The 25,459-nt window shown below is 36.2% G+C and overlaps 1 protein-coding gene, 1 long non-coding RNA gene and 2 other non-coding genes across 4 annotated transcripts; 3 read left to right on the top strand and 1 right to left on the bottom strand.

The window, feature by feature from the left end:
• Window positions 1-4,489: 4,489 nt before the first annotated feature.
• Window positions 4,490-5,937, top strand: LOC111457143. The gene is made up of 3 exons (XR_002712875.1): window positions 4,490-4,827; window positions 4,907-4,988; window positions 5,559-5,937. It is a non-coding gene; the product is annotated as an uncharacterized LOC111457143 (long non-coding RNA).
• Window positions 5,938-7,343: 1,406 nt separating this feature from the next.
• LOC111456783 (berberine bridge enzyme-like 18) lies at window positions 7,344-10,634 on the bottom strand. The gene is made up of 2 exons (XM_023098775.1): window positions 9,722-10,634; window positions 7,344-8,270 (listed from the first exon to the last, which is right to left on the bottom strand). Exons 1-2 carry the CDS (start codon window positions 10,614-10,616, stop codon window positions 7,528-7,530), a joined length of 1,638 nt encoding a protein of 545 aa, XP_022954543.1. The 5' UTR covers window positions 10,617-10,634; the 3' UTR covers window positions 7,344-7,527.
• Window positions 10,635-21,589: 10,955 nt separating this feature from the next.
• Window positions 21,590-21,663, top strand: TRNAN-GUU. The gene has a single exon. It is a non-coding gene; the product is annotated as a tRNA-Asn (tRNA).
• Window positions 21,664-22,263: 600 nt separating this feature from the next.
• TRNAN-GUU lies at window positions 22,264-22,337 on the top strand. Its single transcript has one exon. It is a non-coding gene; the product is annotated as a tRNA-Asn (tRNA).
• Window positions 22,338-25,459: the final 3,122 nt, after the last annotated feature.

Raw genomic sequence — 25,459 nt, forward strand, 5'->3', positions numbered from 1 at the left:
GGATCATCGCTCAGCGGCGATGCTGCCTTGGCTTCGGCGAGAATATGTCTAACTCATGAAGAGGGATCGTCGCTTACCGACGATGCTGCCTTGGCTCTGGTGAGAATATGTCAACCCAAGAAGTAGAAGGGGAAGCCCAGAGCAAGGGACAAAGACAATGTTGAGGTCGGAAGAGTCGCCACAGTGGGCGAAGGAGGCAATTTTGACTAGAAGGGCAGCGGCGACTTGGTTGGCGAAGAGGCCAGTGCGACGCCGAGATTCCAAAGGTTTCTATGAAGGATGAAGGGAAGATTGGGAAGAAAACTGAAAGAAACTATGTTGGTTGAGGGAAAATCGATTGTGTTGGAAAAGGTGAAGTTGTATGTACAAAGTGTGGTGAAGGGTGATTTGGAGGTCAAAAGGGTGGAGCCGAAGAGTAATCAATCGGCTCTGCATGTGGCGGTCATGGAGACTGCCCCTGCGGCATCAAAGCCAGCAGGGATGGTGGAGAAGAAGATGAGTAGGGAATTCAAAAGGCATTGAAAACAAGGGACTGAAAGGGCTCTGATACCATAAGAATGTTCGATTAATCCACCACACCTAAATGGTGTGAAAGTTATCTTATTTATAATAAAATAAATTACAGAGATATGGAAAGAGGAATAAATGGAAAGATACCTAAGGTAAGAAGGCAAATATCTAGATATTTGCTTTATAATAAAATATCAAATATGATATATATGGTAAAGTATAATTTATTACTAAATACCCTTAACAATAATGTTAGAAAACTCGTGTTTACAAGTACGTAAGGACACTACGACATCGTGTACGTGAAGGGAAGGCAGTCAGAGCCTCAAAGAAACCGAGATCTGGAGGGAAGAATGATGGAAAGAGGCATAAAAACTCTCAGAAAGAGAGAGAATTGCCACCAGGTTTTTTCGATGAAGTTAGGCGGAGAAGACAGCACTTCGAGTCGGATTCGGATACCCATCTGCAGCAACCCACCACACAAGCCCAAAATCCAACGGTTAGCTACTCACCTACAGCAACCCTCCACTCGGCCCATCGTAGCCTCGGCCCGACAACCATGCACAACCCAACATCCCAACCCGCACGCCCGTGTGACTAACCCCGAACCCATGCCTCAACCCAAATTGTGGCCCGCGAATGCTTCAGCTCCCCTCACTGCCACATGTCCTTTTTTTAGTTGGCGGTTCCCTCGACTCGGCTCAAATATGGCTTATTCGACTTGGTTCGACTTTTTGGACATTGTTCTTTACGTATTAGACCCTCCCATAGTTGAATTTGACCTTATTTAAGGCAAATAAGGTTAGTATAAGCCTACTTTCTTAGTTTGAATAAATTAAATTAGGAATTCGACGTTAGTAAGACTATTGAGCGAATATTCTAATAAGGCAAAACACCTCGACGATAATTAGGGACAAAATCAAGTATTTGAGTTTAGGAAGAACGTTGGCTAAGGCCAACCAAGTAAGTGGTCTTACTATCGGCTCGGTTGAAAGAATTACTTTATGTATGACGACATGTGTCAACTGACCCTTGCACGTGTCATTTATGCTTATGTACTGTGATGATAATGATGTGAATTTATATGATATGATGATGTATGATGATAATGTTATGATGATGTGAGTTAATATCATGTAATGTTATATTATGATGATGATATGATGACATGATGACAAGATGATATGATGATATGAAGATGATGATTATATGATGATATGATGATGCATGATGAAGATATGACTCAATATGATGATACTATATATTAAGATGATGTGCATGTACGAGATGCCATGTTGCAATATGATGAAGAGTTTTCCAACACACAACCCTAAACGATTTAATGATGATGAATGTAGGAAGGTCAATGCATATATGTTACCAAGAGTAGTGAATGATGTATAGGGTCGTGTCATAAGAATGATTCAAGTTGAAAACCAAAGGGACCTCATGCATACTTAGTGTACATTTACATCGGGTTACTTCCCCATTTATGATGATGAGTACGGACGCGTACACTATGATAATGATGACCATCGTCATGCCTTGCGTGATGATCGCTTGTGGATGTATATAATAAAATGATGTAAAATTCACAAGAATAAGTGCAAGTATACACTATCACAAGTAGCAAGTAATAAGTAAATTATCAATTCCACAGGGAACCTATCTTTTTGGTTAATTTTATCGCTGGAAATTAAGTGAGTTTTTGGGTAAGATTCAAATGAGTGTGGGTGATTTTAACTACTAAAACAAAATTAAAACAGAGCGCCACTGTTGTCGAAAAACTGAAAATAATGAGAAAAATCAGCTATAATGAGAAAGGTTCGGCCAAGAGAGATTAAATAGATTAGTTGTTGAGTTTTGTGGTAGATTTTAGTTCCTTTTAATAGATTCCCAAACCCACTTCCTAGGGTTATGAATGGTGATTATTTCCATAATCGTTGTAATTTCTATTAACAAGGCTATATGAGAAAGAATTATTTCTAACCCTTCTATTACCCTTCAAGTCTCCTTGCTATAGAACTAGAGTATTAAAGAGGATTTCATTGCTCCCTCTCTTCTCCCGAACAAGAGAACAACTATGTACGTAAATTAGCTAATTAAACACACATGTAAATCATTAACAACTCTTTAATAAACTAAAATCATACCGTCAACATACTTAAACTATATAAAACTCTCTCACCTCCCCTATAAAGTTTATCTCTCCATACAAACTGAATTAAACAGAGGAATCCGCATCTTCATCATGTAAAATTGATGGAATAAGAAAAGAGAATAAAGAAATAGAGAGTTATCTCGGTTTGTTGTCGTTCGTCAATGGAAGTTCCCTTCTCTTGAGCTCTCACGTCCACCTCTTTGCCCTAATCAATCCTTGTTGGTCTCATTTTCCTTCTACTGTCAACAGCTGCTGGATTATGGTTTTCTTTTTCTTCTCTGGTTTCACAGCAGTTCACTGCAGCAGAGGCTGCTGCTGTGTAATTTGATTTTTCTCCCAAAGTCCGTCTCTCCTCTTAGTCTTTCTTTTCCTATTATATTGAGCATAAGTTCCCTTTTAGGGTTGAAAAGGAATAAATTGTCCACATAGGATGTTTCTCATTAGGTAGTTAATGACCCACTTGCATGTTGATGTGGATTTAAAATTTCCATGTCATCCCCCATTTATTTACAGATTTGCTACTCCCTCATGGTTCAGCATAAATGTCTGAAATCTTACCACATAACTCAATTAAATTTACAATTAAGATCGATTTATGCCAAATAATATTTTTTTTCCTGTTGGACCACAATAAACGATTTCATGCTCACTAAGTAGAATAAATGGGGTAAATAATGAAAAAATGGTGAATAAGAGTGTCATATTAAATACAAAAAGACTTGATATGACTCTACTTTTCGAGAGTTATCACGTGATATTCGAGGGTTTGTTATACCTCCAGACGTCTAACTATAGCCAACTAGCTAGATTATGATGGGCCTAAGGGGCTACGAACCTCTTGGTGGACTCACACTTGCATGTGTGGGTCGTGTATAGGAAAGTACTACACATCCAATTTTGTCCAGACTGAAAGCCACCTCTATGATGGTTTTAACGATAGGTCCCTAATTACGAGTTGAATGTGTTTGCATTCTCATGCCCCAATAGTGGAGTCACTTACTGAGTATTTCTTAAAATACTCAAGCCGTGTGCTACTTCTACTTTTCAAGTAAAGGCAATGCACCCCTTTACAGTATTTCTTATAATGTTATGATGTTATGATGATGTGAGTTAGTATGATATGATGTTATATTCTGATGATATGATGATGATGATGACATGATGATATGATGATATGACGACATGATAATATGATGATATGATGATTATATGATGATATGATGATGATGATGATGATGATGTCATAAAATGTATGATGACGATATGACTAAATATGATGATACTATATATTAAGATGATGTGCATGTATAAGATGTCACGTTGCATTATGATGAAAAAATTTCCGATACACAACCCTAAATGATATTAATGATGATGAATGTATGAAGGTCAATGAATGTATGTTACCTAGAGTAACATGTGAATGATGTATAGGGTTCTGTCATAAGAATGATTTAAGATGAAAATTATAGGGACCTCATGCATACTTAGTGTACATTTACATCGGGTTACTTCCCCATTTATGATTATGAGTATGGATGTGTACACTATAATAATGATGACCATCATCAGACTTGCGTGATATTTGAGGGTTTGTTATACCTCCAGACATCTGACTAAAGCCAAACTAGCTAGATTATGATAGGCCCAGGGGGCTACGAACCTCCTAATGGACTCACGCCTGCATGTGTGGGTCGTGTGTAGGAAAGTAATACACATCCTCTATGATGGTTTTAATGATAGGTCCCTAATTATGAGTTGAATGTGTTTGCATTCCGAGACTCCAATAGTGGAGTCACTTACTGTAATACCCGAAGAAAGAGAAATAGAAATAGAAAAAGAAAAAAAAAAAAAAGGAAAAGTCGAGAGGGGCAAATAGGTAAATTTGCCCCTCCAACCACCTAAGGGGTCCAAACGAAACCCCATCCATAGTCCTGCAAAAGAGAGATAGTGAGAGAAAGGGATAGAGAGAACTTAGAGAGAGGAGAAAGGATGAACCGCCGGAAGACTCACCAAAAACTACCGTCGGAGTCTATTCCGGTGAAGATCATGATGCAAGGAAGTGGAGATCATGCAGAGAGACTTTCTTGGAAGGGAAAAGAGAATGTGGGTGGCCGAAGTCCCATTTTTCATCAAGAAGTCGGAAAACCCGCAAGGTAAGGATCTTGAACGTTTTCTCAGATCTACCGTTTTCCTTTGTGAATCAAGATCTGAAATCTTGATATATTCATCTAGGAACAACTCTACGCGTGATCTATGAAGAAGTTTGGCCGAGACCTCAACCCGAAGGTGGAGATCCGAGAGTCGTCCGAAAACGGTGAGCGAAATTCCGACCTTCTTAACTCATCCGGTAGTTAAGCAAAAATTACAAAAAAAAAATAATACGAGGACATAGCCCGTAACACGATCTAAAACTTTGCCGAAGAAATCATGTCGATCCGATCTACGGATCGAAAGATATGAAAATTGGAATAGAGGATTGTGTTTCGGTTTCCAGAAGGCAGAGAAGAAAGAAGAAGAAAGAAAGAAAGAAAGAAAAAAAAAAAAAAAAGACTGCCGGCGAGTGGCGGACGGCGGCGACAGGTGCCGGACACGCGTCAACCATCGGCTAGAGCAACGCAGCTCCAGCGAGGCGTCGACACGTGTCGCCTGCAAGCCAGGCCGAACCGCGACGCGAGCCGAGCCGACCGGACCGGCCGACCCGCGACTACGCGGAGGCGGGCGCACGTGCAGCACGCGACTAGCACCTTCCCGCGCGCGTGACCACGCACTCCCAGCGCGCTGCTGGCGCGTGAGCGCGCGTGGAACGGCCATTTTGGCCCGATTGCTTTCTGTTTGCCCGATTTTTGTCCCGGTCCCAGTTCTAATACTGTTCTTACGTGAATAGGGACCTAATTTAAAGAAATCAGTACTTTTGGACACCTCACGGGCAAGAAACGCTAGCAAAAAGGGCACGCGTTAACCAGGTAAGTCACCACCCGGTATTTAGGAAGAAATACTTGTAGGGTTCGCTTGGATTGTATGTATGCATGTTAGTAATTTTGCCTTAAATTAGCTCTCCATGAATGAGATTAATCAGATGGATTGTTATGATGTGTTGGGTGAATTATCTGAGTGTTGCTTGTATGCCTTAAGCTTCCGTTGTACGTATGCATGCGTTTAATTTATGTTGGAATTGTGTATTCCGTGTTCCGGGTGCTCGATGGATGAATTCGCCTCATTGAGCGCGAACTTCGTGTTTTGGGTGCTGGATGGAGGTCATCGCCCCGTTGAGCCGGCGTGCCTAGTTGTCATGAATATTAGGATGTTAGAAGACGGTTGCCTGCACACCCCGTTATTTTCTAGTGCCCATTTCTATGACAAGCTTAGAGAATTATTGTTAGGAGCGATGTGTCGCTCCAGCCAAACTTAATTTTCCCCTAGGAACTTAGCGGTTCACCATGGCAAGAAAGTACCTAGGAGTGTTCATAGATTGCTAGCGTGAGAACGGTATCTATAGCTTCGTGGGAGGACCAAGGGTCCCTGATCAATCCTTACTGCTCTTAGCCATTTCGCATGGGAAATGTGTCCCCACGTCGTACAGCCCATTAGCTACATGGGAACGGGTTGGGTCGCGCTCCTCATAGGAGGACTATATGGGCGTAGGGGTATTCAGCACACCCCTAGGCTAGATATCATGTAGTCCTAGATAGCCATGTAGAGGTAGCGCCTCATAGAGAGATACCGACCATATCAGCTTGGCATAAGGAACCTCTAGGTGACTAATGAAAGGACGATGAACCGGTGAAACCCAAGGGGCAAGCCCTAAGAGACTAAGGTTAGAACCCGATGTCCTAGAACCGAATTAGGAAACCGTGGGAGTTCTGTTAAATTAAGATGCGAAGAGAGCCTACAAGTAGGTGGCTTACTGAGTATAATTTTTATACTCATCTCGTTCTACTTTATTTTTCTCAAGTGTTCGCTGGCTGCTGGTCGAGGTAGAGGAGCGTTTGAGAGCTGTACAGTCACAAAGGGGGTCGTTCCGGAGCGTCAGTCCCTTTTCGGTCTTTTAGAGTCTTTTGTATTTCATTTTATATTTGCAATTTCTTTTGTAATAATTAACAAACAAAATTTCTCTCTTTTTGTTTTAATTCAAAGTATTTTTATCTTTTTACTTTGCTTTTCTTTTCTTTTATTTTCCTTTGGTTTGTTTTCGATTTCGTCTTTTTAGTCACGATTCGGTTTTTCGAAGCCTCGAAAATCGGGTCGTGACACTTACTGAGTATTTCTTAAAATACTCAAGTCGTGTGCTACTTCTATTTTTCAAGTAAAGGCAATGCACCCCTTTACAACTAACATAATGGCAAGTAAAGACTACGACACATGCATAGAATACTTGTACTTAAATTCCTAGACCTTCTGTTAATATAAGGTATTGTCAATTTTAATATTTACTTTGTTTTATTTAATATTTGGTTCACGTTGCTTTAAAAACTTTTTAAAACATATAAGTCCATGACATTGTTTTACAAAGATGTTTTAAATGCTCATTTCTACATAAGAAGTTAGGTTACGAAGATGGTAACGACTTTAGGTTAACAGAACTCTAGGGCTGTTACAAAATCGACAAAATCGATGATACACTTAAATTTGGTAATTAAGATCACTTTCCCGAGTTATGTTACTTTCAACCGTCCAAAACAATATGCTCTTAGTTTCATTCAAAGAAAAGGACTTCATCACACTACTAAAGTCAACCACAAATGAACAACAAACAATAATACTCATGTATGCCCCTTATTTTGCTACACACAAATAGGGTTTGAGGCATAGTTTAAACACATATATCAAATCATATAACACTTAAAGAGTAACAACTATTTGGATGATAGAGTAGGGATACTTTGCTCATGTCTAAAGAAGTCATAAGGATCAACTTTAGTCTTAACATGAACCAATCTATCAAAATTCTCTTTCCCAAAATACTTGTAACCCCAAATGCTAGCTTGTTCATAGCTTGTTCTTCCATACTTGTTGTTCGATCCAATATCAAGGTCTCTATAATTGAGATACGCTGCTCTAGGTGACTTCGAAACGAAAGGAGTCATGTAACTATAAAGCTCTCGTATCCAATCTATGTGCCTTTTCTCTGCCTCAATACCTTGTTCTGCCCAATTAACAATGTAACCAATTTTGTATAAATTCTCACCTCTATGTGAAAATGGAGTTTCGAACTCTGGAATTTGACCCATTTTCCCTCCATAAGGAACAAATATATGTTGTGGCATTTCTATGTCTTCATATCTTAATCTTTCCCATATGCCCTCGATTGCAGCCATAGGAATGGGCTCCTTGATGTAGTCGGATTTGATTTTGGTGCTTCCATTGACGAGTGTTGCCTTACTTAGTAGATCTTCTAGCTTGCTCCCTAGTTGAAGCCCGGTGCCCATGATGAGCGCGGTTTCGACCCAACTCGTTTCCATGCAGTCTTTCTTTGACAAACCCAATTCGGGAAATGTCGTGTTGAGGATTGTCAAAAGTTCGTTTGCCTTGCCAAGATACAATGAGAAGAAGAGCGCTAATGGGTTTATTTTGCCTCCTTGTCTCGTAAAATTTCCTCCTGTCATCAATAATTGAGTTATGAAATAGTCCGTCTGTCTATACTTATAAATTCATGATCATTCCCTACATTAGCCAACGTGGGACTATCTCCTAACAACTCTCAACAATTGTAAAGGCTCAAGCCCACGCTAGCATATATTGTTCTCTTTAAGCTTTCTGTTTCAAGGTTCTCTCAAGATTTTAAAATGCTTCGGGTAGGAAGAGATTTTCATACCGTTATAAACAATGTTTTGTTTTCCTCTCCAACCAACGTAAGATTTCAGTAATATAAGTTATGTTTATGTTTTCAAATTCACTTTGTAACTAAATATGCATTTTATGGATGCCTTTCTAAAAATTATTTCTAGATTATAAAATGAAAATAGTTGAAATTTTAAAAATGATTTTATCTAAAATTTAGAAATGTAAAGTTGTATTGCAACCTAGTATTTGGTTTTGTAAATTCATGTATGATATTATAAAATAGTAATTATATAAAAAAATTATTGATATATTAACTAATAATGATTTATATTCAATCTAATATTTAATTTGGTAAGTACGACTAGTTCTATTCTATAAATATATGATAAAACACGGTCAAAATAATCATTTAAATTAAAATCTAATTTATAAATCTATTATCAACCATTTTTGTCCTTTTATATCTTGTCTTTGAAGTTTGGAAAGGGACATAAAATTAATTTTTATAAATCACTCGTTGACCTAACAAAAAATAACGTCTCACTCGACTTTACTAGTTTGTTAATACGTATTTTTTTTAATCAATTTGATTATTAACAAATATTCTCGCTAAAGGACTAATTAGAAATTAAAATTTATATTCCAAGAACCGAACATATCAATCTTGAAATTCTTAGGATCAAATAGAAAATAATTTAAAATTTTAAATACAAAACGGGTTGATTTTAAAATTTTAGAGACTAAATAAAAACGGTATTCAAATTATATTATTATATTTTATCCTCCTAATGAATAAGTCTCTCTTCAAATCTAGACACATAAATTTGTTCAAAATTAACTTTTCATCCGTCAACCTTAAAATTCAATCAACCATTCAAATCATATGACAAAAATATTTAAATATAGCTATAAAAATGGTGGACGGCAATTGAAAGCAAAATTATTATTATTATTATTATTTTACTAAATTAATAAAAAATAGTTAGTAGTATAAAATTACCCATAAAATTTTAAAACTAATATTAACACTCTTTAGATTGATAAAAAAAAGTTCAAAAAATATTATTGAACAAAAATCGTTTACTGACACTTCATAGATTATCTACACACGTTTTATGTGTTATTTCGAAAAGTTTAGGAGTATTTTTGAAACGTGGTATTAATGGTAAAAATATATATATATATATATTTTTTTTTTTAATTAAGAATATTAATGAAACTTTAAAAAAAATATTAGAGATATTTTTTAGACGCGGTTGAACATACCTGCCAAAAGAATGCCAAGAAAGGCATTATTTTCCAATTTGTGAGCCACATATTGCCATTGATGAATGAGCTTGGTGGCACCATCCTCCGAGGTTTTATTAGCCATGCATAGTGTCACACTCGCCGGAACCGGAACCAACTTCACCTTCCAAGCCACCACTATTCCAAAGCTCCCTCCGCCGCCGCCTCTAATGGCCCAAAACAAATCTTCTCCCATCAACTGTCTATTAACAAATTTCCCATTTGCATCAACCAATTGAGCGTCTATTACATTATCAGCCGCAAGACCATATTTCCTTAGCAACATCCCATACCCACCACCACTAAAATGCCCACCAACCCCAACGGTCGGACAAATCCCAGCCGGAAAGGCCAAGGTTTGACTTTTCTTAGCAATACTATAATAAAGCTCACCAAGAGTAGCACCGGACTGAACCCACGCCGTCTTATTTTCGACATCGATAGAGATCGAGTTTAGGTTAATCAGGTCAACAATAATGAAGGGTAACGAAGCGACGTATGAAAGACCCTCGAAATCATGGCCGCCGCTTCGTGTTCGGATTTGAAGGCCGTGGGATTTGGAACAAAGGACGGCTGCTTGAATGTGGGAAACATGTAATGGGGTTATGATGAGGAGTGGCTTTGGGGTATGAGGGGTTGAGAATCTAAGGTTTCTAAGGGTGATGTTCAAGACGGAAGAATAAGAGGAATTGAAGGGAGTGTAAAGTACGTCTGAAATGGAGGAGCCATCTTGGGAATAATGGGAGAGACATTGGAGGAAATTTTGATGGGGTTTGACAAAATTAGATGAAACCCATGATGAACATGAACATAAAACAAGAAGGGTAAGAGAAAGAGGGAGTAATGGAGAAGAATTCATGGCTGAATTTGACATTTTTGTGTTTGAAAGCCTCTCTATTTATGGTGGAAATAATGGATAAAAACATGCAAAAATCAAATGAGCTATTGACCAAAGTGTTATTTTGCCATTAATTTAAGTTTGGATTAGTTGAATTTGATGAATTAAAAATTCAATATCAAATTTGAAATTGTCTACTAAGTATAAAAATGCATTTGTTGGGGAGGAGAACAAGACACCCTTTGTAAGGGAGTGAAAACCTTTTCCTAACTGACATGTTTTAAAAATCTTGAGAGAAAGTCCGAAAGGCAAAGCTCAAAGAGGACAATATCGGCTAGCGGTAAACTTGGGCTGTTATAGATGGTATCATAGCCAGACACATGGCAATGTGCCAGCGAGGAGGTTGTTCCCAGAAGGGGGTAGACACGTGGCGGTGTGCCAGTAAGAACGCTAGGTCTCGCAGGGGGATGGATTTGGTGGTGATCCCACATTGATTGGAGAAAGGAACGAGTGCCAACGACGACGCTGGGCCCTGAAGGGGGTGGATTGTGATATATTACATTGGTTGGGGAGAAAAACGAAACACCCTAAAGGGTGTGGAAACCTTTCCTAGCAGACGCGTTTTAAAAACCTTGAGCGAAAGTCAAAATCCAAAGAGGATAATATCGGTGGGTTTGGACTATTACAACATTATGGATACTAGAAATCAACAAGAATAAGTGTTTTAATGTTTCAAAATTAGTGTAGCATTTCGAGACCACTGTGAATAGATATAGTCTGTTTTAGTCGGTTGTGTCTTATTGTCAATTTTACAATTTTAAGGCAGTCTTGTTTTCTTGTTTTTTAAAGAGACGACTTAAAAATAGAGTCATTACAAAAACAGTCAGAATATTGAACGAAAAGTCAATGTATCTGAATGTTGTTTTTGTAAGAATATTTAGCTCTGAATTATAGTTTACCATATATATAACATATTTGATCTTTTTATAGTCAAATATATTGTATTCATTTATTGTTCACTCTTCGCATTTCCATGCTAATTTATTTGTTGATGATTATAAATAAAGAATTTCACTACTATTTAGGCAGGTGGTTTTAACAAATATTCTCCGTTTATATTTAATTTATACAAGTGTCTTAGTTCTAACCACGTTATTTCAAAATATCACTAGAAGACTAGAAGATCTTTGGTCAAATATTTTAATGGTTTCTTGTTTGAAATGTATAGGATTACTTGTAAGGATCAATTCCATTGAATTATTTAATCATATATATATTTAATCACAAATTAAACATAAAAATTTCTAATTTAATTAAGATTAAAAAAAAAAGGGAGAGTTTGAAACACTCTACATTAAAATAGAATAAAACATAGAATTTAATAATTAAAATAGTGGGGACAATTTTTTTTAATATCATAATGTATGAAAATAATTCCTTGTGATAGCAACATTCCATATTATAAATATTTTCATATATTTAACTCTAAAATTTGAAAAATTATATAAGTTATTGTATTATTGTTCAAAACAAATGCGTCATTATCCATTTAGTCTTTATACGATAATACCATAAATTTAAAAATGATTAAATTGAATTTTTCTTTTAGATTTTTTCTCAAAATTTTTAAAACGAGTCTATTAAGAAAAGATTTTCACACCCTTCTAAAGGGTATTTGGTGTTGGATGATATGAAAGTCCCGCTAATTTAGGAAATGATCATGGGTTTATAACTGAGAAATACTAACTTCATTGGTGTGAGACCTTGTGGGAAGCCCAAAGCAAAGCCATGAGAGCTTATACTCAAAGTAGACAATATCATACCATTGTAGAGGGTCGTGTTCGTCTAACATGTTATTAGAGTCATGCCCTAAACTTAGTCGTGCCAATAGATTGGTAAATCCTCAAATATCGAACAAATAACTCCAAAAAAAAAAAGAGCCAAGCCTTCTCGAAGACAGTAAAAAATGACTAAGACTCCAAATGAGTAATCCTCAAATATTGAACAAAGAACTTCAAAAGAAAAAGAGCCAAGCCTCCTCGAAGGCAGTAAAAAATGATTAAGACTCCAAAGGAGTCGAGCCTCGATTAAGGGGAGGCGCACTTTGTTCGAGGGGAGGTGTTGGATGATGATGGAAGTCCCACGTCGGCTAATTTAGGGAATGATCATGGATTTATAAGTGAGGAATACTAATTCCATTAGTGTGAAGCCTTTTGAGTAAGTCCAAAGCAAAGCCATGAGAGCTTATGCTCAAAGTGGACAATATCATATCATTCTAGAGGGTCGTGTTCATCTAATATTTGGTTTTCTTCCCAACCGATATGGGATCTCGTATCGAAACAGATAATTATATATATAAAATGTTTCTTCTATATTAAAATATATATATCTTAAATTTAATTTGTTCACTATTTTTATTTTATTTTTAAAATATTTTGTTATGTAATTTACAAAAATTTATTAGATTTTTTTTTTTGGTAAAAAAGATCCAAATACCATAATGAAATTTGACTATTTCTTACACATTTTCCACGTTGAAATAAAAAAATAATTGACAAAAATTAATTAAATTTGAAGACGTGGAAATTAAAATTGAGAGATAAAAGATTTTAATAGATTTTGAAGAAATTTCAAAGCGTTGACCCTTGATTTGGAAGAAAACTTTAGATAATAAATTTATGAAAATAACAGAATATTATAAGTCTCCTTAGAAAAAAAAAATAATATTACAACTTTTCAAAAAATATGAATATTTTTTAATGTATCGTAACGACTTTAGTTTTTTACTGACCTAAAGTCGCTACTACATATATAACATAACTGTGGAAATATTTATTTAAAATAATTTAATAAAATGACGTCATGGACTTATTGCTTACAAAAGGGTCTTAAAACAATACAAATGAAATATTGAAAGTAAATTAAAAATAAAACCAAAGAAAATAATTTAAAATAGCAAATATGGGAAAGGGTCTTTATTGCTTAGTTGGGATAATATCGTGGACTTAAAAGATCGTTATAAAACTTTTAAAACAAAATTGCTACGTAAAATTTAAATGAAATAAAGAAAAGAATAAAATCATGCTCTTATCTAATCTAACCGCTACAAAACAGACAAAATGCAACTGTCTTAATACTGGTTTTATGGTATTTACAGCGATGTAGTTGTAATTCGTACAAGGGTGTCTTACCTTTATTTGAAATATAAAAGTATCACATCGCTTGAGTATTTAGTAACCTACTATTAAAGTCAGGAAATGCAAACATATGCAATAAGATGGGATCTATTCTTTTAACGTATCATAGCATGACCTTAGGTAACTTTTTAGTTTAAACAAGATTAGATGTGTAGTACTTCTTTACATATGGACCCATGTGTGCAAGTACGGACCAACCAAATGGGCTTGTACACCACCTAAACTTGTCTCTATGAATAGCACTTGCTAATTGACTCTTGCTAAACACCATGGAGGAAAAGGGCTCTCATAATATCGTGAATGTCGCAAATTATAAGTCGTAATATACGCACTCATATACATCATAATGGGGAAGTATCCCGATGCACGTGACACATATATACACACGAGATCCCCTTAGCTTATAATCATGACATTGTTTATGATGCAAGACAGACCGCTATTTCTTTATAACCTATTAAGTTTGTGAATTATGCTTACATAATTCATGTAAATTGCTTCATACATAACATAACTTTCATGGCATGGTCTACAATGGTTTACACATTATTGATTATCGACCTCATAACAACTTTATACAACCTGGTATGATCACAAAATAACATAACTTTATTATATGACATAACTTATCATAACATGACATAGCAAATCATGACATAACATAACATAACATAACATAGTATAACATCGAACAACACAACATAGATTAACATATGACACGTGCAGGAGTCAAGAGGCACGTGTTATCATACATAGTACAATTCATCCAACCAAGTAAGTTGTCCTAAGCTGGAGTGACTAATTATTTTTGGTACTAGCCTGAAGCTGCTCCTCAAGGTCCAATTCAACTGTAAATCCATCATTTTGATGATATTAATTAAAGCAAAACGACTGCAAAAGATCAGTTAAACCCGTAAACCCTAAATCCCTATAATACATTTTGATGTATTTTAGTTTGATAGGTATAGCTATGATTTTAACGAATGGTCATACCCCCATAAAACGTAATAATTAAATAAGAAAGGAATAGCCAACATGTGCAAAGAAAAAAAAAAAGTTTGGAATGGACATCATGTAACGACCTGGGTGACATCATGTAACCAGAGGTAACACATCCTAGACAAGCATGACTATGATATCATGTAACGACCCATACCCAAGATACAGATCAAGATTCAAAATTCGATCAAGACTCAAAATTCGAATTTGACACCTATGTGTACCGGCATTCCTTTACATCCCCTCCAACATGGTCATGTTACTTGTCGCTTTTAAGTGAAAACTATTACAATAGACCAATACGAATCTTTTTAACATGTCTTGTCCTCGCTCACATGCATCCTAAGAAAAATCTCAAGAGGTCACCTAACATATGTGACTTCATCCTCCTTTACTCAGGTGTCACATGTTAGTCACGTATACAAGTAACATGTCCTAGCAAACATTACCGTGACCGTTGGTAGGAGTAAAAGAATTTAATAAATTTAAAGATAATATTTTAAATAGCTTTCAAATCTCACCATAATTAATTAATTAATTAATTCAAATGTTTGTTATTTATATCTAACACATTCTATATTTGTATAATAAAATTATAGGAAAAATTTATGGGTCGGTTTAAAATACCTTACAATTAAACACATTCGAAAAAAATATTTTCTATAAAAACATTATTATATTTTACATTTTTTTTAAAAAAAAATATTGTAAATAAAAAATTTGTTTAGGAATGTAAGTTAGATTTTCTAACCGAATAGAATATCAGAAGTGAAATTAAATTTCAATTGATATGAACTTATGAATAATGAGGTAGGGTGAGTTTAGGAGCACTGGGCTAAACCGAAAACTATAAAGGCGGTTGCAATGTTTACGAGCCAGTTTGATGATATTATGTGGTAGGAACACATACTTTATGGTTGTTTACCACGTGTTATTATATTGATATGACTATGTATATTTTATTTAATACATCTCATGACCATAATGATAAGACCATATATATTTTATTTAATACATCTCATGACCATAATGATAAGACCATGTGTAACTCTCAAGGTACCATGAATTAAATTGGTGTTATAAAATATGACTAAAGGATGGATCATGTTAATGATAAGACCATGTGTAACTCTCAAGGTACCATGAATTAAATTGGTGTTATAAAATATGACTAAAGGATGGATCATGTTAATGATATTATGATAAGTATTATATACATCATTGCATTAAGTCATGATCTTTTATGTGGGAACTCATGCACTGGAACACGGATTACTTCTCTTCATATGTTGATATAGATGCATACATATAACAATGATTTTGAGTCTTATGCCTTCTCGAGGTTTGGCTATGTGAGAGTGCATGTGCAGATGAGGGTTTAAGGTTTATAAAAAAAAAGGATTATTCTATTTAGTGGTTTCAAGTGCATGTGTGTGGGACAAAAAGTATTCTGCATCCAAACTCACTCGGGAATGAAATTTGAGACTAATGTTGTTAGACAGAATCAATGTATGTGTAACACCTGACCCCAGTGAGGAATTAAAAATTCAATGTTTCCTTTTAAAGTCGAATTTTTGGAATTTTTTTTATTGAGAACCTTAGAGGCAAAATTTCAAGATAAGTTAAAAAGAGAAAAATGCTTAAAAAAATCTCAGGAACTTAAAGAAAAATGTAAAGAAAATAAATATATGATTTGATCTAGGTTGATAATAACACTAATGGTGTACTAAAGAATAGGGGTGTACATTAACTCGATAATCCGACAACCCAGACCAACTCAACCCGAATTATAAGGGTCGGGTTGGGTTGGATAAGCATTTTGGGTAGGGTTGGGTTCATTTTTCTGAACCCGAAATGAATCGGTTCGGTTTCAGGTTCGTGAGCAAAACCTTCGGGTTGACCCGAGCCAAATAAAAATATATAAAATATATTAAGAATTCTTTCGTATTAATGTATTTGCCAGAGCGGTATTGAGGTGAATCTAAAACATTCACGTCTGAGTTCGTCGACGCCAGGCAAATAAGAAATGTCGGTATTTAGTTGTCTTCAGTTTCGGGTTGGGTTACCAATCCAATCTACACCCCTGACTTAAAACTCAAACTCGACTCATTAAACTAGCTCATCAAGGCTACCTAGGTTTGGGCACTAGGGCTAGGCTTCTGATTGCAGCTCATGATCTTAGGGTGCATGGTTTACTAGAGATCCCTTCTCAACTGTAGCGCCTACATCATCTTTACCACTTTTGGCTGACGGGTAATAGTCTGAATGACTGTCGGGTTGGACTCCATTACTACTAAAATTTTGCTAAGGGCATGGGAATGACTTTGTGCTCAAGCAGAAAATTCATCCCTAACACGATGTCAAAGTCGTCCATCTTGACAATCACAAAATCAATTTATCCATCCAACTCTTTATCTTGATTAGAGTTCTCTTTGCAACCCTTCAGACAGGTAGGACTGCTGAATTGGCAACTTTCATTTGTTCGGTATCTCAATGTCATAGGATGTTCAAGTGTTTCACTTTGGTCTCTGACATAAAGTTGTGGGTGGCTTCAGAGTTGGCAATAGTGTTCTTGGTTACTCTATGGTTGACCAAGGCCTTAAAATACATAAGACCGCATTCCACTACCTTTTCTATCTCATTCACTCTCTTCTAGATGACAAATAAATACTTTAGGACCACCATGCAAGGGGTTTTCCACGTTTTCGACTAGCGGTGTTTCAACTTTCACTGTCTCGTACTTAGCTTCTGATTTCATTCCAAATTTTATTTGGAAGGCATAAAGTGTCGCCTTTTGTATGCACTCGGTTTCTCGGTGAGCCTCCTTGTATATGAAGCAAGACGAGGGACCTTGACTTTTATTGTGATATTTCTGGTTGTGTGGTCTCTGCCATGGAGTTCTACCTCTCCGTTGGAGGACTCGTATTCCCCTCCTCTACCTCCAAGTTTGTCACTTCCCCTACCTTTGGGGGAGTTGGACGGCTAGTTCTGAGTTATATATTAGGGTTGATCAATGCTAAGATCAAACAGCTTTCAAAATTAAGTTTGGATTGTATGAATGGCTTGCTATGACTTTTGGGTTAATCAATGCTCCTAGTACATTTATGGGCTTAATGAATCATGTTTTGAGAGAATACTTGGAAAAACATGTTGATGTGTATTTTGATGATCTTTTATTTTATTCAAAGACTCTGCATGAACATATGGAGCATGAGATTTATAAAATATTTTAGCACCATAGCTGCATCATTGAATGACTTAGTGAAAAAGAATATTGTTTTTAAATGGGGATATGCAAGAGAATGCATTCAATGAGCTTGAGAAGAAATTAACCATCATTACTTGTCTTACCTAACTTTGATAAAACTTTTGAAATTGAATGTGATGCAAGTGGTTTGGGCATAAGTGATGTTTTGATGCAAGATGGAAAACTAATATATTTTAGTGAAAAACTAAATGTGGCAGCATTGAACTATCCTATTTATGATAAAGAATTGTTTGCTTTAGTTTTCACATTGTCGGTGTGTCAACACTACTTATGGCCTAGAAAATTTGTGATCCACTCATTATGAAAGCTTGAAGTATCTTAAGGATCAAAGCAAACTGAACCGTACACATGCAAAGTGGGTGGAGTTTATTGAAATATTTTCGTATGTCATCAAATATAAGAAAGGTAAGGATAATGTGGTAGCTGATGCATTATCTAGAACGCTCAATCTCTTTACTCCTCTTAGTGCAAATTTTTTTAGATTTGAGCATATTAAAGAATTATATAGAGATGACCAAGACTTTATAACTATTTATGCATCTTGTCTTACAAAAAAAAAAAAAAAAGCTATGGATGGTTATTATGTGTTTAATGAATTTTTATTTAAGAAAAATAAGTTATGTATTCCTAAATGCTTTATAAGAGATTTGCTTGTAAAAGAAGCACTTGGTGGTGGCTTAATGAGACATTTTGGGATTAATAAAACTTATAATATGTTGCATGAACACTTCTTTTGGCTAAAGATGAAGCACGATGTTCATAAGTTTTGTAGCCAATGTTTTAAATACAAAGAAGCTAAATCTAGATCACAACCAAATAGATTGTATGCTTCTCGAATGTACCTAACGAACCTTGGACTAATATATCTATGGATTTTGTTATTCGGTTGCCGCACGCTAAAAAGGTTAAAGATAGTATTTTTGTTGTGGTAGACAAATTTAGTAAATTGGCTCATTTGATTGCATGCAACAAGACCAATGATGCAAAACATGTTAACTTATCTCTACGAAAGTACAAGATTACATGGAATCTTTAGAATAACTGTTAGTGAGAGAGATATAAATTTTTAAATCATTTTTGGAAAGTATTGTGGGGGTAAATTGGGTACCAAATGGTTGTTTTCAACTACAAGTCATTCTCAAACTGATGGACAAACAAAGGTGGTTAATAGAACATTAGTAGCGTTGATTAGGGTTATTATTTCTAAAAATATTAAGTCTTGGGACAAATTTTTATCATTCGTAGAGTTTGCATATAATAGAGCAATTCATAGTACCATTCATTGTTCTCCTTTTGAAGTTTATGGATTTAATCCACTTATGCCTCTTGATTTTCTTCCTATTCCTCCTAACATTTTTGTGAGTGATGCAACCACAAGTAATACAGATTTGATCAAAACATTGCACAAATAGGTGAAGGAGAGAATTGAGAAACAAAATTTTAAAGTTGCTTCAAGAATTAACAAAGGACGAAAGGAAATCCTTTTTCATCCCAGTGAGTGAGTTTGGATACATTTTCGCAAGGAGCGAATCTCATCCCAAAGGAAGAAAAAATTACATCCAAGAGGTGATGACCCTTTCAAGTCCTTGAGAGAATTAATAACAATGCATATAAAATTGATCTTCCTCGATAATTTTCAGTATATTCTACTTCAATGTTGCTTACTTGAGTTCTTTTTATATAGGTGATGATTTTTTCTGATTTTAGGACGAAACCTTTTGAAAATGGGGAAGATGATAAGGATCACTGTGTTCCAAACATTCCAACTGAACCTATTACATGATCCAAGGCCAACAAGATTCAACAAGCATTCATTCTTCATCTACAAAATTGGGTAGGCTCAGTTCAACTATCATTTCATGTGTTACAAGCTGATTCAATTGAGAAATGACCATTTGGAGCTCCATAAGTGAATATTTGCACGGTTAGTGGATGAAGTTTCAAGTATCATTTCATGAGTTGTTTGAAAACTTTATTTATTGTTTTTATTTGTCAAATTGACTTCGTCTGTGTACATTTAAGGGGACCGGGACTAAATCATGTCCACTAACTTTTTTAGTGGGCATTTGAAGAATTAAAAGTTTCTTTTGTGGTGAAACTATAAATACCAATAAATTATTACGTATAAATCAAATGAATCAAATTGACATCTCAAATTGAGACTTTCACCCTTAGAAATTCGAGCATCATCTTTGTCATTTTTAAGTTTCATGCAATTCTGAGTCATTCAACCAAGCCTTGATCACAAATTGAGACTTTCACCCTTAGAAATACGAGCATCGTCTTTGCCATTTCGAAGTTTCATGCAATTCTTGTGGTTGATTGCATTTGAGTCATTCAATCAAGACTGGATCAAGTTCGATTTTGAAGGGACTTAATTTAAAACAATGTTCCAAATCTTGGTTCTAAATCTTTGATCGTAAGAGTTAATCTAATTCTAGTCTAGTCTCTTGGTTGATACGTATTTTGTACAAGGAGGTGTTAATTTCTTTGATTCAAGGGTTCTTGCTTTAACAAAAGCTTGGATCGTGTAGTTAAGGATTATGGTTGCCTTATTACTCATTAACTCCCGACATCAATATTTATTGGGGACATTTGGTGTACTTGAATTGACGTTAAGGGTCCAAATCTTAGATGGTCAAAGTCATGTGATAGCTGATAACTCCTAATTTTGTCAAGCAGCTAGAATAGCTCAATTAACCTAGGGTTTAAGGTTCAACCTCTTTAGCCCTAGTTTAGAAATTTTTGAATGGTTGTAACTGCGCATGTTATGCTATATTATACATTAAAGTTTTTTTTTTTTTTTTTTTTAAGTGGAAGGCCTGGAATAGCTAAGCATAGGGCTATTAACCACAACGTTATACAAGAGATTGTCACTAACCCCGTACATGGGAATTTATTGGGGACATTTTGTGGGCTTGAATTGACGTTATGGTCCAAATCCTGAATAGGCAAGGTGATTTGATAGTTGGTGGCTTTCTCTTCTCGTAATATAGAAATTTTTGAATAATTATGTCTTATTATGCTATATTATAAATTAAATTATTTTTTATAGTAAAAGGTTGGAATAGTTTAGTTGCTTAGAGCGTATGGTCCTTAACCGTAAGGTTAAAGGTTCTACCCGTCCTTCTAGTAAACTCAAAATACTTTTTTCATGTTGGTTAGAGCATGTGGCCTTTAACCACAAGGTCGAAGGTTCAACCCCTTCTTCTAGTGTACTCAATATAGTTTTATCAAGTAGTAGGAATAGCTCGGTTAGAGCTTGTGGCTGTTAACCACAAGGTGGAAGGTTCAACCCCTTCTTCTAGTGTACTCAATATAGTTTTATCAAGTAGTAGGAATAGCTCGGTTAGAGTGTGTGGTTGTTAACCACAAGGTCAAAGGTTCAACCCCTTCTTTTAGTGTACTCAATATAGTTTTATCAACCCCTTCTTTTAGCGTGCTCCCATGTAGTTTTGTCAAGTAGTTAGAATAGCTCATTTGACGCCAAGGTCAAAGGTTCAAGCTCATCTTCTATCATGTTTACAAATTTTAGAATAGTGGAGGCTGGAATAGCTCAGTTGGTTAGAGCGTGTGGCTGTTAACCACAAGGTCGAAGGTTCAACCCCTTCTTCTATCGTACTCAATATAGTTTTATCAAGTAGTTGAAATAGCAAAGTTATAAGGTCAAACGTTCAAACTCATCTTCTAGCTCGTTTAGAAATTTTGGAATAGTGGTGGCTGGAATAGCTCTTTTGATGCCAAGGTCAAAAGTTTCAAGCTCATCTTCTAGAACGTTTAGAAATTTTAGAATAGTGGAAGCTGGAATAGCTCAGTTGGTTAGACCCCAAGAAATTCTTCTAGGTCGTTTAGAAATTTTTGAACAGTGGTTGGTTAGAGAATGTGGCCCTTAACCACAAGGTCGAAAGTTCAACCCCTTCTTCTAGTGTACTCAATATAGTTTTATCAGCTAGTAGGAATAGCTCGGTTAGAGCGTGTGGCTGTTAACCACAAGGTGGAAGGTTCAACCCCTTCTTCTAGTGTACTCAATATAGTTTTATCAAGTAGTAGGAATAGCTCGGTTAAAGCGTGTGGCTATTAACCACAAGGTTGAAGGTTCAACCCCTTCTTTTAGTGTACTTAATATAGTTTTATCAAGTAGAAGAAATACTCAATATAGTTTTATCAAGTAGGTTCAAGCTCATCTTCTAGTACGTTTACAAATTTTAGAATAGTGGAGGCTGGAATAGCTCAGTTGGTTAGAGCGTGTGGCTGTTAACCACAAGGTCGAAGGTTCAACCCCTTCTTCTAGCGTACTCAATATAGTTTTATCAAGTAGTTGAAATAGCAAGGTCAAAGGTTCAAACTCATCTTCTTTCTTGTTTAGAAATCAGTGGTGGTTAGAATAGCTTAGTTGGTTAGAGGGTGGTATTGTTAACTACAAGGTTGAAGGTTGAACCCCTTCTTCCAGTGTACTCAATATAGTTTTATCAAGTAGTCAAAGTTTCAAGCTCATCCTCTAGCACGTTTAGAAATTTTAGAATAGTGGAGGTTGGAATAGCTTGGTTAGAGCTTGTGGTTGTCAACCACAAGGTCGAAGGTTCAACCCCTTCTTCTAGTGATATGAATGATTCAAGAGACCTATACATTGCATCACTTGCCTTATATTATGTTAGGGTTACCTTTTAGACCTATTTAAAGACATGTAATAATACTTTTGGGGGATTTTGTTGAATACAGAAAAAAAACCTTTGTGTTTTCTTGATACCCTTTTGGTGTTATTCTTTTTCAAACCTTGCTTTAGGTTTGATGTTTAAACCGATTCATTGAATTAGTTTTGAACAAGCTAATTGGAGTGAATTGTCTAGGTATCTAAGAGTGACCATCATAGATTCCAAGTTCGATCTAAGAGTCATTCATCTTCTAACCAGCTCTTGGTTGGAATCAATTCGTTAAGTTAGCTTTCTCTGTGAGCGTTTTGCAAGGATTCTAGAAGGACCTCTAACTTTGCAAATTCCAGCATTGTACGCGCTTATCATCTAGTGTACTCAATATAGTTTTATCAAGTGGCTGGAATAGCTTAGTTAGAGCGTGTGGTTGTTCACTACAAGGTCGAAGGTTCAATCCCTTCTTTTAGTGTACCCAATATAGTTTTATCATGTAGCAGAAATAGCTCGGTTAGAGCGCGTGACTGTTAACCACAAGGTTGAAGATTCAACCCCTTCTTTTAGCGTGCTCCCATATAGTTTTGTCAAGTAGCTAAAATAGCTCATTTGACGTGAAGGTCAAAGGTTCAAGCTCATCTTCTAGCACATTTACAAATCTTAGAAAAGTGGAGGCTGGAATAATTCAGTTGGTTAGAGCGTATGGTTGTTAACCACAAGGTCAAAGGTTCAACCCCTTCTTCTAGTGTACTCAATATACTTTTATCAAGTAGTTGAAATAGCAAAGTTAACGACAAGGTCAAAGGTTCAAACTCTCTTCTAGCTTGTTTAGAAATTTTGGAAAGCGGTGGCTAAAATAGCTCAGGTGGTTCGAGCATGGGGACCTTAACCACAAGGTCAAGGGTTCAACCTCTTGTAGCTGGAATAGCTCTTTTGACCTATTTTAGAACAGTGGAGGCTGAAATAGCTAAGTTGATTAGACCTTGTGGTTAACGTTCAAGCTCATCTTCTAGCTCGTTTAGGAATTTTTGAACAATGGAGACCGAAATAGCTTAGTTGGTTAGAGTGTGCGGCCTTTAACCACAAGGTCACAGGTTCAACCCCTTCTTGTGTACTTCATATAATTTTGTCAAGCACGGTTCAAGCGCAAACTCATCTTCTAGCTCGTTTAGAAGTTTTGGAACAGTGGAGGCTGAAATAGCACAAAGCGTGTGGTTGTTAACCATACGGTCCCTCAACCCGCTTCTTCTACCGTACTCAATATAGTTTAATTAAGTAGTGGAGGTTGGAAAAGCTTAGTTGGTTTGAGCGTGTGCCTCTTAGCCACAAGATCAAAGCTTCAACCCCTTCTTTTAGCATACTCCAATATAGTTAGAATAGCTTTTTTGACGTCAAGGTCAAAGGTTCAAGCTCATCTTCTAGCTCGTTTCGAAATTTTAGAACAGTGGAGGCTGGAATAGCTTAGTTGGTTAGCGTGTGGCTGGTTAACCACAAGGTTGAAGGTTCAACCCTATGTACTCAATATAGTTTTATCAAGTAGCTGGAATAGCTCAATTCTTTAACTGGATGCGTAAGCAATAACCTTCCCTTGTTGCATCAACACACATTCCTGTACCGTGGGACATTGCAAGTATTTTTAAAAAGGCGCATTCTTTCGAGTTAATTGAGTAAGAGGTGCAACTATTTTGGAAAAATCCTTTATGAAGCGTCGGTAATAACCTACTAAGCCCAAAAAAAGTTCGTACCTCAGTAACAGTAATAGGACGATTCCATTTAGTGACCGCTTCCACCTTGGCAGGATCTACTACCACACCCTTCTTAGATATCACATGCCCTAGGAAAGCGACTTCTCGTAACCAGAATTCACACTTCGAGAACTTCTCATACAATTTATTTTCTCTCAGTATTGTCAAGGCCTTTCTCAAATGTAACCGATGTTTATGATCCATCTTTGAGTACACCAAGATATCGTCTATGAACACTATGATAAAAGTATCCAAAAATTCCTTGAACACGCGATTCATCAATTCCATAAACAATGATGGGGCATTAGTAAGTCAAAATGACATAACCACAAACTCATAATGACTAAAACTTGTTCTAAAAGCTGTCTTTGGTATATCCTCATTTTTAATCTTGATCTGGTGGTAACCGGACCGAAGATCAATCTTCGAAAACACTGTTTCCTCCTTGAGCTGATCAAATAAGTCCTCGATACGCAGAAGGGGAAACTTATTCTTCACTGTTCTCTTATTCAGCTCCCTATAATCAATATACAAGCGCATTGATCCATCTTTTTTCTTGACAAACAGCACTGGGACACCCCAAGGAGAACCGCTAGGTCTAATAAATCCCTTATCCAACAACTCTTGTAGTTGCGTCTTAAGTTCTTTCAGCTCAGCTAGTGCCATACGATACAGGGACTTAGATATTGGACCGATACCTGGTTCCAGGTCTATTACAAAATCAACATCTCGTGTCGGAGGAATTCCTAGCAAGTCCTTTGGGAATACATCTGGGAACTCGTTCTCCGCTGGCAAAGTGTCTTGGGAACCTTCCTCTTTCTTGGTATCCACAACGCTGGCTAGTATTGCCCACGCTCCGTGCTGGATTAACTTCTTTGCTTTCATCATTGATATCACCTTTGGACCCAGACTCGTGCCCTTGAATTTGAATTTGGTCTTGGTAGGTGGTGTAAACACCACTTCTTTCTTTTGAAAGTCTATACTAGCATAATTTTTCGCTAACCAATCCATTCACAAAATTACATCA

Source organism: Cucurbita moschata, unplaced genomic scaffold (genome assembly GCF_002738365.1).
Source record: "Cucurbita moschata cultivar Rifu unplaced genomic scaffold, Cmos_1.0 Cmo_Scf00019, whole genome shotgun sequence".
NCBI lineage: Eukaryota > Viridiplantae > Streptophyta > Magnoliopsida > Cucurbitales > Cucurbitaceae > Cucurbita > Cucurbita moschata.